At 34.9% G+C, this 14,542-nt stretch overlaps 1 protein-coding gene across 4 annotated transcripts; it reads left to right on the top strand.

The window, feature by feature from the left end:
• On the top strand, nucleotides 1-13,632 carry LOC114266263 (uncharacterized). Of its 4 annotated transcripts, none has more exons than XM_028207155.2 (11): nucleotides 2-330; nucleotides 1,771-2,226; nucleotides 2,334-2,632; nucleotides 4,811-5,443; nucleotides 5,522-5,800; nucleotides 6,663-6,824; nucleotides 6,909-7,844; nucleotides 7,931-8,125; nucleotides 10,083-10,334; nucleotides 12,325-12,585; nucleotides 13,312-13,632. In XM_028207155.2, exons 1-11 carry the CDS (start codon nucleotides 273-275, stop codon nucleotides 13,468-13,470), a joined length of 3,690 nt encoding a protein of 1,229 aa, XP_028062956.2. In that variant the 5' UTR covers nucleotides 2-272; the 3' UTR covers nucleotides 13,471-13,632. The 4 variants fall into 4 exon arrangements, 2 of the variants coding, with proteins under 2 accessions (XP_028062956.2, XP_028062957.2); XM_028207156.2 differs by having other exon boundaries at nucleotides 1,733-2,226; XR_003630605.2 differs by lacking the exons at nucleotides 12,325-12,585; nucleotides 13,312-13,632 and adding an exon at nucleotides 8,598-8,656 and having other exon boundaries at nucleotides 1-330; nucleotides 10,083-10,221.
• Nucleotides 13,633-14,542: the final 910 nt, after the last annotated feature.

Raw genomic sequence — 14,542 nt, 5'->3', positions numbered from 1 at the left:
GTTAAAAATTTATACGGTAGGATAAGAAAGAGCAACATTGAAACTTGACCAGAAACGGAGACGGTCACAATTTGACGTGTATGACCAAATTCCGTTGCTCCGAAACCCCAATTTCATAGATAGAAGAAGAACACAAATTTATATCGACTCTCTTGGGGTTATTCGGTAGAGAACAACTTAGTTTCGGCTCAAGAGGTTTCGTAGGTGACATTTCGCCTTGTTTCTGTATTAATAATGGCGATACAAGAAATGTTGCAATTTGATCGGAAAAAATGGAGCCGCCGGTGGTGGTGGCAGTGGCAGTGGCAGTGGCAGTGGTGGAAGAACATGGTATAAACATTTTTTTTTTACAAGTAAAATTAACAGAATTTAATGTCTTGATTATTTGAGTATTTTAGACTAAAATTACATTTTTACCTAATGGGTTAATTTCAGTTTTATCTTCTAAATTACTATTGTTTATTTATTTTTTTTTTTCATTTTAATTTGATCTTTAAGGTATCATTTTTATCTATCTAGTTTTTTATTTATTTTTATTTTAGCTGATGTGGTCCAATTGGGCCGGTTGTCCAAACCAATAAATTTTTTTATTTTTTTTTATTTTAATGACCGGGTTTCCGAGAAACCAATAACTATTGTTTCGAGGAGGAGATGGTTAGAAGTTAACTTATTTATTTTTTTGGGTTTTTTTTGAAAAAAATGTGTAAAAAATATGAAAAATGATGTGATCTAAAATGGTTAAAAGTTAGAAGATGACTTTTAATTATCTTCTCAAAATAACCCTAATTTGTTTGGTAGAAGGGTTATTTCAAATTTGTTACATAAATGTAAGTGAAGAAAGATGGGTGTTTAGTTATAGGGAAAGAATACGGTACACACCTCTTAAAAGGTCATCTATCATATGTACCTTATAACTTAAGAATAAAATAACATAATTCCATATTTTATGAGTCATAATTAAAAGAAAAAAAAAATCCTAACTAGCATAATAAAAAATCTTCATAACTAAAATAATATTATAAATAATTAAAGAAGAAAATTAGTCTTAACTAAAGAAGAAAATAGCATAATTAGGGATGCAAATGATACATGAATTTTAAAGGGTGTCTATAGTAGAATTTTCCTTAGTTATATGATTTAGGTTACAATAATGCCTACACTTACTAGGTTTTGTATAACATATTTATGTTACCCTGTAACTTGTCAATGCAACATTAGTCTAGTGCGTCTCACCGCACTCATGTATGTCACTACAATAATGCTAGGCTGACCATATATTCTTATCGTTTTGTGTTTACCATTTAACATTGGTTTAATGGATTCCATCACTCAATATTGTAGTGTTCGACACATAATGTGGTAAACATAAGATGATAAGAATACATGGTCATCCTAAATGATAATTAGACTGACACAGTAAGATAGGATGCTACAATTAGATGGTCATTTTAGCATTACCCTTTAGGTTATTCAATTTGTAAAATTACCCTTTTTCTCATTATGTTATGCTTTCAGAGTTACTGATTGGATTTGGGATGTGTTTCTACAACTTTACCACAAAGTGAAATCAACAACTCTATGGACTAAATAAATGGAGTTGATAGTTTAAAGATGATATAGAAAAAATGACAACAATTTAGGCGATAAAAATGAATTAATCTTTGTCTGATACATGTTTCAGTTAGAACTTGTGGTATGCTTTTTAGTTTGTGTAACTTTTGAAATGCAACAGAACTGATGGGCTTACATGCTTATGCTCGATGGCACCAGGGGAATCTCAGTCACCAGGTTACCTTTCATTTTATCTGGAGGTTATGGAAAGACCGGATAAACTGTCTGATTGGAGTTATTATATATCTTTTCGGTTATCTGTGATGAACCAGAACTTGGATAAATCTGTTAGTATGGATTGGGATAAATCCTCTGACGGGATAAATCGTTTCTTCAATGCTACAAAAGAATTGGGCTGGTGTCGGTTCATGCCTCTGAATAGTCTCTTTGATCAGGATTCTGGGTTTCTTGTTGCGGACACCGTTAACTTTTTTGCAGAGGTTCTAATTTTGGAGGAGACATTTTTGGAGAAGGTTTGTGAGGCCTTGTTAGTCGATGAAGGCAAGCTTTTCTATTGGAGAATGAGTAACTTCTTACATTTCAAGAACATTTTAGAAACCAAAACAACAATAGTTAGCCAAACTTTCCAAATTGGCAAATGCAAGTGTCGGATTGGTGAGTCAGTACTCAGTATAGATGGTTTAGTTGAGTTGTTTTTGGTTTGGCCTTTTCATTTATTTGGTGGTTTTCTCATCATGAATGTTTACATGATTGTAATGCAGGGGTCTGCCAGCGTTTAGACTTGATTTTTGCAATTTTGGAGTGTTCTCCGTCTGTTGTGAATGATCCTGATACGGTCTTTGAGGTTAGGTTCAGGATGGGTTTGCTGAATTATAAATGCATTTCCACGAGCTGGCATGATGAAGAAACTGTATGTACAAAGTCAAAGTATTGTGTTAGCATGTCCATGAAAGTATCAGACATTCTGGACCCAGATAATGGATTTCTTTATCATGAATCGGTTATCTTCTTGTGTCAGATTCTTCATCATGGCCCATCAACCGAGTCTTCAAAACCAGGGGTTAGTATGTTTGGTTTTACTATTATGTCAAGTATTTTTTAAATATACAGTAATTGGTCTGCTGCGCATGCTATTTATGATAAGATAATTAATTGTCAAAGCCCAATGCCCGGTATTATTTGTATTGATTTCTAAAGTCAAACTCATGTTTGTCAACTTGGTCATGGTTTGCCATCTACTCCCAAGTTTTCAAAGGGGTTGCAGCTAAAAGGAAGAAAGAGCATATTCCAAATTGTTTCTATTATTTATTCCATTCTGGCATACGTCGTAGTGCATACAAAGATAAGGCCTTATCACGAGTAGCCAGGGTAGCTTATTCTACTACCATTACACCCTATCAAGGACTATAATTTCAGTTAGATAAGATTTTATTGTTGTAGTTGAAGTTAAACCTATGTAGTATGTATTTGAAAACAATTATATTGAAGAATGACTTCTGAAAATCACCACAATGGCTAGTTGCCTAAAGTAAGGGACTCAATTGAAGGTTGAAGGTGTAAATACTGTTCTTTGTCAAATGAATTTCTCTTTAGAATTTCAAATGGCTCTTTTGTATTTCTCCTACAATTGTGTAATGTACAGAGCTGAAAAAATAGAAATAAAACGTAAGCTTGTGAGACGACTCACCTCCACCTTCCTGATACAGCTTTCATCATGATTATGTAAATGTCAAATTTAGATCATCTAAGTTTTGGAATTTCAGTATGATTCTAAATATTCTGAATACTTGACTTTTGTTTCTTGGGATATGTAATAATTTGTTCTTTATTTCTTTTTTGTTTTTTTTCTATTTGTGTACTTGTTTTTCTTGCTATTGATCTCAGACCTAGTTTGTTTTTCATCTTTTACCAGCCTTATCCTTCTACTCCAAACATGTAGTAGAGCTCAATTATGCTTCAAAATGTCATGTGATCATACCTTCTATGAACTATGAAGCAAAACTGGTATCTTATATGTACCTCAAGAAAAGATTATTGCCAATATGTTGCTATTACTATACCATCTACTGCATGCGATTTCCATTTTCCAATTTAATCTCCTCCCCCCCCCCCCCCCCCCCCCCCTCTCAAAAAATAAATAAATAAAGAATAATAATAATAATCATAATAAAATTGGTCCACCTAAAACTCTCAAGGAATTCATCTTGACTCATTAACTTTGCTACTGACACCCTATACCTTGTGTGAACAAGAAGAGTTTTTGTACTTTTTAAATAATGACTGATTCATATCTATAGATAATCAGGGGAAATTAATGCTCAGATGTGTGCACTTAGAAAACAATTTTGAGAAGTCCCAGTAGGTCATAAATTACGGAAGCACAGTCACCTGGTGATGGATGTTGCCTATGCACTTGAATTAGGAATGCCAACTGGAGAGGATTGAGCATGTACACCTAAGAAGCATGGACACGGGTTAGTGACACAACACAACACAACACAGACATGGCAACACGTCAATTTTCAAAATTTGTAGGACACGACATGTTGGGGAACCTACACAAAATATATGATTTTATATAATTATTGTGTCATATATTTGATAATTTCATTCAAAGATAATAGAGAACTCTAATTTCCAAAATTTAAGGGAGGGAGAGATTAATAGGTATGAATATGTATTGTTTTTTTATTTTTATTTTTGTTTTTATCATTGTATTTTGTAAGTTATTTTGTTCAAACTTATAATGTGTTTTATGTGTGTTTAAGTGATGGATGTTCTCCAAGTGTCCAAAACGTGTCTAGGTCTAAAAAAAATATAAAAATAATACGACACATTTGGATGTGTGTTTGACACATGTCGGGAAGTGTCCAATGAGTGCCAATGTTGGAAACATGTCGGACACAACACAGCCCTGCACCTTCTTGGATGTGTCTGTGCTTCTTATATGTAGACGTAATTTAGTCCTTATTGGATGGGGGTCTAGGAGAGGTAGATTGGATATAGACTTAACCTCAAGGTTAATGGACCGAGTGTGAACCACTGGACCATTGGCCCTTGTTAGAGGATTGAGTATGTGTTGAAGGTTATTCTTCTTGTACTAGTGATGGGCTATCTGAATGTAATTACTATTATTGACGCTATTATTTGGATTATTTCAACATGTAGTGCGTGCTAGTTGTTTATTCTTTTACTATTCCACATATGCCTTTCTTCAACTGTTGATTTTCCCTTTCAGGTATTGGGGCTTTCAAATTACCTTGACAAATGTACTCCTCCTGAATACTTTGAAATAACTAGTGAAAATGTAGACAACAGATTGGAAAGCTTTCTTAGGAGACACGGCCTTAGGATTGATAGCCTTCCACAGCCCAATGTCACAAAATCTTTTTTGATCGAGGCTAGTTGGATGTGGAGTACTATGTTGAAGCTTCACAATTACCTTGAACCTGTTAAGGCAAAATATTTGCTAAGTGCGATGGATAACTTCGCTAGAAATATTGATATAGAAGCTGAATTGTCGTCCTCACAAATCAAAGTGTGGAATCAGGCTAAGGCCTCCCAACAGGTAATCATTGATTTACTTCTAGATATAATAGTTGAATATTGCCGGCACTTGGAAACCAGATCTAGTGTATCTAGTGTAGATTATTATGATACAAGTTCCGAACCTCCTTCGCATAGAAGTGGAGTTTTCAGTCGAGCAGAATTTCTTAGGCAAAATGGACCAGAAGATTCTGCTCAATACCCCAAATATAAGACCTTAGAGGAGAAGAGAACTGATGTATCCGAAAAAGCTATCCTTGAAAGTCCTCCTTCCGAAACATCAGCAATAGACCTTTTGACGATCAATTCTATTCAAGATCTAAAGGTATGCTTATTTTAAATTCAGTAGACAATTGCATCTGCATTCATGACTTGGAGTGTTTATTTGTTGATCTGTATCCAGATTAAATGGCCTGAGCCATCTGAGGAGCTCTTATCTATGATAATTAATTCTCTGAAGTGTCTTTGTGATACTGTTCCACAAGGTTGCTCAAAACCAAAACGATGGCCTGTATCTGTAAAAAAGATTTCTCATGTACTGGACAAAGCTCCAAAACAACTGCAGCTAGACCTAATTACTTTGGTGCCCAAGCTAGTTGATCATTCAGATCATTCACGTGCTGCTTATGCACTGATACATCAACTTTCGAGACCAGATGCAGACCCTGAACTCCAAATACCAGTAAGATACCTTTCCTTTCCCCTTATATAGGGCTTCCTAGTTCCTTCCCAAAGCTGCTAGAATATATATCTTGGTTGTGAAATCTTATGATTCTTTTATGTTGTAAAGGAACTTAATTTCATATATTTCAGTACACTTATTCATCAGTTTTGATAGAATTTGGACAAAATTGGTGGGTATATATAATCAGAACTCAAATCCATTCTGTGTTGAGCACAAGATTCACGGTCTTGTTTTATGAGTTTCCTTCCTTTATTAATCCGATACATGGGTTCCTGAACTCTTGTAAGATTTGGCATAAATCTGCTGTATTCACATGATATTTAGTTACACAAAAGGTTTTTCAAATGACCTTTCAAGAACATTTTGCTTATTTAAACCTTTTATTTGGTATTGGATAGTCCTCTTCCTTTCTTTTGTTCATTTCAGTTTTGTTCTTCTTTTACTGTTTGTTGTGAAATTCGAAAGTCTTTTAGCAGTTTTCCAAGGTTTAGATTTTGAGGAGGAATGAGTTTTCATTCCAACATGTTTGTTTTCATTTAGTTGGGTTCATTTTTCTTTTGCAGGAGGATAAATTACAAAGATTTTGATTTGTATGCAAATTTTAGTCCTTCATTGTTAGAACCTCCAATGCAAATGCCAGAAGATTCCTTTTGTGTGCTCTAGGATTTGAGTTATATAGGATTGACCTAGAGTTTGAATCCCTCATTCTCCATGACGTTGTAGCCTTTTTTATATTGTCTTTCAGACCAGCACAACGAACATGAAGTGCTAGGGAATGGGAATGAAGCCATACCATATATTGTAAACTATTTTTTAGTACCATCGTCCTGTATAAACCTTCTTTTATTTTTCTCCACAGGTCTTTTCTGTCATTAGTCAATTGGACCTCAGCAGTGAGGTGCAGGAACATGTGTTTTTCCTTACTTCCAAACTGGTGGTAAAGTCAAATGATGGAGCACTTGCAACTACCATTGGCTTTTTATTTGAGGCTGCTTCTCATTGTCAGCATATTTCTAAAGCTGTATGTACAGGAACAACTAAGTTAGAAGTTGGATTATCTTCTGAGTTGTTCTTATTTTAAATCTTGTTTCCTCCCTATTTGTAGGTCAGGGTTGTTCGTGTAAGGCTGTGTAGGTTGGGGATTGAGGTATCACCTTGTGTGTTGAATTTCCTAACCGAAATTGTAACTAATTGCTGTGAAATTGCCAAAGCTTTCTTGAGAGATGTTGATTCCAGTTTTGAACTTGATGACAAAGATTTAACTACCTCTGGTGGAACCTTCTTCTATGACGAAGATGAACATAGGGCTACAGGGTTGAATATGATGGATGATCAGATTCTTCGTGAAAATCGTCATTTTTCTGATATCTTCACTTTAATTCAGCTGTTATCTGTACCTTCCCTCAAACGTGAAGCTTTCCAAGTTTTTGAGAGAGCTGTTTCTCAAGGATCCATTGTGGTTCACTCAGTGTCCACGGTCTTGGAAAGATGTCTTGCTTTAAGACTAAATATTGGTCCAATTGTTTTGGCTGGAGAAAACCAGCAAAGAGATGTAGCAGCCGATGAAAAAATTGAGCCATCTCTGATTGAAGCTTATGCTTTTGTCTTGCTTATGGATCTTGTTGAAAGTTTCTCTCTCTCTCTCGACTCCAGAGTGTATCAGTTTGCACAGATGTTTTATGCTACATTGTTTAGATTGTTTGCTGATGAGAGTTATCATAAGATGATGCTTAAAGGACTAGTTGATCATGCAATAAGCCATACTGAAAATGTACATCAAGCAGATAGAAATTTCAGTACTTTGCTATTCTTGGTTAATGAGGAACTGGGACTTGCTGGACCAATTTTTAAGATGATGAGGGAGGTCTCTGAGGTTGCCAATGTTAAGCTTGCAACTCTTAGAGATCAGCTACATGTTAGTGAGGACCAAAATTTGCGTACACAGGAAGAAAAAAGAGGTGAACATGCCAATATGGTTAGAGAAAAGGCTAGTTTGTTGGAAAAGCTAAGTAAATCTGAGGCCACTACTAACCATTTTAAGGTATCCAATCACTACTGTCTGCTGATTTTGGCTCATTTAAATGCCATCACACATTCTAATTTTGAGTTTTTCCATGAATTTGGCAGTCTAAATTGAAGCTTGAGATAGACCGTTCTGCTAAGGAAAAGAAGAATCTCAAGCATCAGCTTGAATTGTGTCGATCACAGAAGAATGATGAAATTACAAAGCTATCTGCAGAGAAAAATGTTTATGAGGACAGTCTTCATAATTGGGAGACACAATTCTCTCTACTAAAGTCGAGGAATAGTGATGATTTGAAGGTATGACATGGCTTCAAATTCATGAATTTAGAGTGCTATCGAAAATGTGTGCTAATGATTTTTTGGATGGAAAAAATAATAAGGAAAACATTTTTTTTCTCTCCCTCTCTCTCTCTCCCTCTCTTTTTAAAAGCATATATTTTAGGATGATAACTGAGAAAATTGATTATATATATGCTCTAGTAATCAATAAAGCACGCACAAAAACCTAGACATCATGTGTTAGTAATAAATATGCAATTGTACGTATGGCAAAGTGTAATGAGGATTATGGAAGGAAGTATATGATTCCTAATTCTATGATGGTGTATGAATCTTGAATCATGATTTTTGAGCTATAGCTAGTTTTTTCAATTCTTAAATATCATTTTAGAAACTTGCGTACCCTAATTTATGTATCACTATTTGACTCAATATGAGTTAGTAATTCGCTGGTTTAACCATGTCTTAAATGCCTTGGTGACAGAAGCAGAAATAAATTAAGAGATTTATGGAAGATCTGTTGGAGGGGATGATGCCTGGGGGAATGTGGTAAGAATTCTAATGAGGTGATACCATCAAAATAAATAAAAAATAGATAGATAGATTACATGAAGTTTCAAGGAGAGTAACTTTTTCTATATGGAATTCCATCTGTCCTAAGACCACCCAACTAGGAAAAAAGTGGGGCTTCTTTAAACATTTTTAACATGTCATTTTGATCATGATGATATGTAGTGTTCAGCATATCTAAGCAAGTTGTTTATGGGGCATGGATTGTTGCGCCTTGCTACGTTCCTATTTCTGGGGTTAATCTATAGGGTGGGCTAGTGCGCATGGTTTTGAGTTGGTAAATCTGTAATTATTCATTGTTCCGTGCACATCGGAACATATTACCATGGATGTTTGACGGAAACCGAAATGCTGGATTTATTGACCTCATTTTAGATTGTTAGATGTTGGAAATAGTCGGCTTTGAATGGCTGACTGCAGCTATGATCCGAGATTTTAAGCATAATGTTGTCATGACCAGCGTTTGAAAGCCTTTAGGATATGACCGAGAGCATCAATAATACCCATTTAAATGTGACTGAACTTGTTCAAATTTCACTAAGTGGCATAGTGGCGAGGTTTGATCAGAATGGGAGCCCTAGGTATTGACTAAGTGACATAATACCTTGAACAGTTTGCAATCATGTAACCACATAAGAAACTGCATGACTCATTGCTGTGTTTTTATGGGTGCTGAAAAACATCATTATGTAGTTATGTTGGATTTTCTCTGCATCATATGTGGCTGACAATTAATAAGTGTCTCTTTTACATGGTTAACTTAACAATGCTGTTGAGTGTTATCTATGTATGCTAAATTCCTTTTTATTAAAATTTTCATGTTGCTGATCAAAAAAATATGAATCTGTATTTGCTAATACTCTCTAATGATTGAATTTATAATCATTCTTACCAGTGAGTGTCTTCCTGATTCCTCTTTATGTTTTGCAAGCTAACAGTGTAACAGAATACCTCTTAAAAATTTCCTGTAGAAATTATGCATGCAAAAGAAAACTTGAATTTTATCTGTTGCTTTATGCAATTTAGTGTTAATTGGAAAACTAATCCATTGTTGTGCAATGTGGCCAGTTAGTCTGAAAAGACATACTAGTTCAGTTTTTTGCTATAACCAAGTTAGTAACCACTCAAAAAACACACCTGCACTTTTGATGATAGTTTGTTAAAGGTTTATTTTTCTTTAAATATACTTGCTGTCTTTCTTTTTGCACTTGTTTGTTTGAATTCCTCTTTTGTTTGCTTCATTTTATTAAGATTATACTTCAATTATTTGTTATTTTGAGCCCCTCGTGAACAACTTGCTTTCTTTCACCTGAAGTTTTTATTTTTTTATTTTTATTTCTGGTATTGTATCTCTAGGAGAGAGCAATTTTACTACCTTTATTAAAATTTTTATGTATGACCTTAGAGACTAGAAGAAGAGAAGAATGATCTTGCTGAAAGGCTGAAGACTGCGGAGTCTGCTAGGAAAAGATCTGATGACAAATTGAATTGCTTGAACGAGGTTCAAACAAATGTTATGCATTCACTTCAGGATGAGATCGGGCAATTGAAACTAACAGTGGAGCAACTTCAACGAGAGAAGTTGGACAAGGACGAAAGGATTAACCAACTTGAAACAGACATTAATGGGATGGAAGCAAATTTTAGTGCCTTCCAGGTTTGTATCTCCTCTCAAGTTCATCAATTTTTTTTGGAGCTACTACAGGTTAATCCAAGAGTTTAGGGCTCACATTTGAACAAGCACTTTTTTTATTATTCCTTTCTTTCCTGCTGGTAATATACATAAACATTATTGAAATAAAAAAATGTACATATAAAAAGAAGAGGGGTGCTACAGTTCTCTTCTTTTAACCTCTTTCAATTGCCAACATCCTGAAAAGCCTATTTTTGGACAAGAAAGAAGAGGCTTTTTTAAACTTATAATTTTGTTTATTTTGTGTAGTTGGTGTTCAGTGACGCATCTCTTCCTAGCCCTATTGAGTGATTTTCTTCCAGACAAAAGGGATAGCTGGGGTTCTTTGAACCTATTTTTGAATCTCGTAGAGAATTTTGAATAGTCTTTCCTTGATGTTAAAGTAGAGAAGTTTTGTATATGGGGTGCACCCCCTTGGTGCCCCTTTAATATATTTTACTTGACAAAAAAAATTTAAAAAAAAATATACATACATATATAATATCTTCAACAGATTCTCGTGTTCCTTGTTCCCTACCTGCTGGAGATTTCAGAAAAGCCCTGCAGAAAAATGCTCACTAGTAAATCAGATCCTTAGGACCAAATCACTAGAAAATTGGCTTATAATCTAGAAAATCAGGCACGAGTTCCATGAAATGTAAAATAGCCTGAAGGCTTAGTTGACTGCAGTGCCATTGTGTGCAACAGACAAGAACTGGTCACTAAATGTTTCCTCCTCTATAGCAATGGACACACTCGCACTATAGTAGCGATGAGATGATTTACAATTGTCTACCTTTTCTAGATTCTAAAGCAAATGTTTATAGGAAGAATGCCACTTCTACGATTCCTATTATCTGCTTCAATTTGTGTTGGTTAATTGGAAAAATAATCCGTTGTTGTGCAATGTGGCCATTTAGTTTGAAAAGACGTACTAGTGGAATTTTCTGCTATAACTATGTTAGTAACCACCTAAGAACACTTATTAGTCTGAAAAGACGTACTAGTGGAATTTTTTGCTATAACTATGTTAGTAACCACCTAAGAACACTTATCCTTAAAACTCAGATATTAAGGAGAGGGAAACTGGAGCTTTATAACCAGTACAAATGGGGCAACTCCAGGCGGGATGTGGGACACATTCCAACACACCCTCCTGGACCGCAACATACAGTAGCCGGACAAACGGCACACCAATCACAGGCCCAACCAAGTTCTGATACCAAATTGAAAAGTCCAGCCCACACTTATCTTTAAAATCCAAGTATTAAGGAGATGGAAACTGGAGGTTTATAATTAGCACAGATGGAGCAACTCCAAGCGATGTGAGACACATTCCAACACCACGAACACTTCCAAAAATGTAGCGTATCCGTGTCGTGTCCGTACGGACACGACACTCATTGGACACCCTCCCGACACATGTCTGACACTCATCCAAACGTGTCCGAGTTTTTTATAAAGAATTTAGGACTCGGACACTCTTTGGACACTTAGAGGCCACGCGTGTCCATTGACTAAACACATGAAACTAATTATAAGTTTGAACAAAATAACTTATAATAAGATGATAAAGGAAAAATAATGTCAATTTATAGAAATTAATGTTATATTGTATTTATTTGTTGTCTTAGAATGACATGTTCATGTATATGACGTATAATAAATATATAAAATTATATATTCTGTGCATGTTCCTTACGTGTCGTGTCCTACAGTTTTTAAAAATTGCCGTGTTTGCATATCCGTGTTGTATCTGTGTCGTGTCACGTGTCCGTGTCCGTGTCCGTGTCCGTGTTCGTGCTTCTTTGGTAACCACTCAACATAAACCTGCACTTTTGATGATAGTTTGTTAAAGGTTTATTTTTCTCTAAATTCACCCTGCTGTCTTTCCTATTGCACTTGTTTGTATGAAGTGTTCTTTTGTTTGCTTCATTTTATTACCTTTTTTGAGATTTTTTATGTATGACCATAGAGACTAGAAGAAGAGAGGAATGATCTTGCTGAAAGGCTGAAGACTGCAGAGTCTGATAGGAAAAGATCTGATGACGAATTGAATTTCTATGCTGGAGAACACGAGGTTCAAACGAATGTTATGCATTCACTTCAGGATGAGATTGGGCAATTGAAACTAACAGTGGAGCAACTTGAACGGGAGAAGTTGGACAAGGACGAAAGAATTAACCAACTCGAAACAGACATTCATGAGATGGAAGCAAATTTTAGTGCCTGCCAGGTTTGTATCTCCTCTCAAGTTCATAAATTTGTTTTGGAGCTACTACAGGTAAATCCAAGAGTTCATATCCTTAGGACATCACTAGAAAATCTGATTATCATCTAGAAAATTTGGCGCCGATCAAAAAAAAAAAATTTCTAGAAAATTTGGCATATGGCCCATGAAATGTTAAATAGCCGGAAGTTTTGGTTGAATGTAGTGCCATTGTGTGCAACAGACAAAAACTGATCACTATAAATGCTTCCTTCTCTATAATAATGGGCACTTGCTCTATAGTAGGTTTGAGTCAGTGAGATGATTTAGAATTATCTCTAAGTTTTCTAGATTCTAAAGCAACTGTTTATAGGAAGAATGACAATTTGTACTGTTTATATTCTCTACTTCTATTTGCGTTGGTCCAGTGGAATTTTTGGTACAAACTTTTGACAAATGTTGACACTATAATATTACTCATACAAAATAATAGGGATTTATTTATGTATTTTTATGGATGATCTATTCAATATTTAAATTCGTTTGATGATATTGTTTATGATTTATAATTGATGAAATAGTATTTTGTATGTTGATCATGTTCAAAGTAGCTGAAGCGACAACTAAAACAATTTTCTTCGGTCTCAAACACAGTTCAGGATCAGCATTTTTACTGCATTCTATAACTCGTGTTTTGGCCTTTTTTTTGGCTCACTATTTTCAATTTTCAATGATGCCTGTGTGGTTCTGCAGCAACGTTTTCATGTTGCCCTTATTGAAGAGATGGCACTGCATGCTCCTCTGTATGGGATAGGCTTGGAAGGTCGGTCATGGGAGGAGCTAGAGACATTGATGCATATCCACCAAACAGGGCTTGAACAGATAGATGCTGTACTGAGGAGAGGCGATTAAGATTTGTGAAATATACAACAGAAGAATCAATGTACAGAAAAGGAAATCATGGCTTATATGCAGTTGCACTAGTTACCCTTTTTTGGCTTTAAGGTTGTGTTCGGATGAAGAACTGGTAATTGATTTCCAATATTTGAAATGAAAAGTTGTGATTGGATTAAAGATTTGAAGGATTTGTGGAGGGAAAAGGGAATATGATCCAAAAGAAAAGATTTGTTTGGGGGGAGGGTGGTGGACCCCCCAAACCCCCCCCCCCCCACACACTTTTTTCTATCCCTTTCCCTGTACAAAACTCCACTCAAACAGGTAGAGAAAAAATAAAAGAAATCATGACTAGGTTGGAGGAAAAAATACTTCCTCTGTCCCAATTATTCGTCTATTATAGAAAATTCAATTTATTAAAGAGATATGTAATCATTACATTTTGGATGATTCTATTTATACACCATCAATCCTCTCAGTATACGTCATTATTTAGTTCATATTAATAATATTTTGAACTTTTAATTTTTTACTCAACACGCACCATAACATTACTCTTTTAGCCTAATCTACACAAACACAACACACACCCTAACAGAAGATGATGTACACACCATCAAAGTTGAAAAGATAATAAGATCCAAAATACAATTCACGATAATTTTAGATTCATGTATGCCTCTCTCCCCAATTTGTGTTCAATCTATGGAAGCAACGCGAGAGCAAACGGCAAGGAGCAAACGGTGAACTAAAATTTTATGGCGACAATGCAATTGGTGTGATATTCTATAAAAATTTTAACAAAAAAAACAGTTTTAATATTATTCATAAATATAGTGTTAAAAAAAACTTAAGATGTTCACAAATTTAAATTTGAATTAAAACAAAATATTCAATTTTTTATATATGAATGTTTAATATTTGTTCAACTTTAATAATATGAACAAAATGTTATGTTTAAATATAAATAATTGAACACTTCGTAAATATTCAACTCTATATGTGCACGGAACGAATAAGTCATTGTTATAAAGATAAACAGTGGTCTTTTGTTCCAAATCAATATGAAAAAGATAAATAACAAAGTAAG

Source organism: Camellia sinensis, chromosome 5 (genome assembly GCF_055761805.1).
Source record: "Camellia sinensis isolate YWXY chromosome 5, ASM5576180v1, whole genome shotgun sequence".
NCBI lineage: Eukaryota > Viridiplantae > Streptophyta > Magnoliopsida > Ericales > Theaceae > Camellia > Camellia sinensis.
This window is presented reverse-complemented; position numbering and strand designations above follow the sequence as displayed.

Bases quoted from the DNA above. Each gene is read 5' to 3' on its own strand.
- LOC114266263 (XM_028207155.2), top strand. From the start codon at position 273: ATGGAGCCGCCGGTGGTGGTGGCAGTGGCAGTGGCAGTGGCAGTGGTG. The intron at 2,227-2,333 runs GTGAGTCAGTAC...ATTGTAATGCAG, and splicing joins CAAATGCAAGTGTCGGATTG to GGGTCTGCCAGCGTTTAGAC. The intron at 5,444-5,521 runs GTATGCTTATTT...ATCTGTATCCAG, and splicing joins ATTCTATTCAAGATCTAAAG to ATTAAATGGCCTGAGCCATC.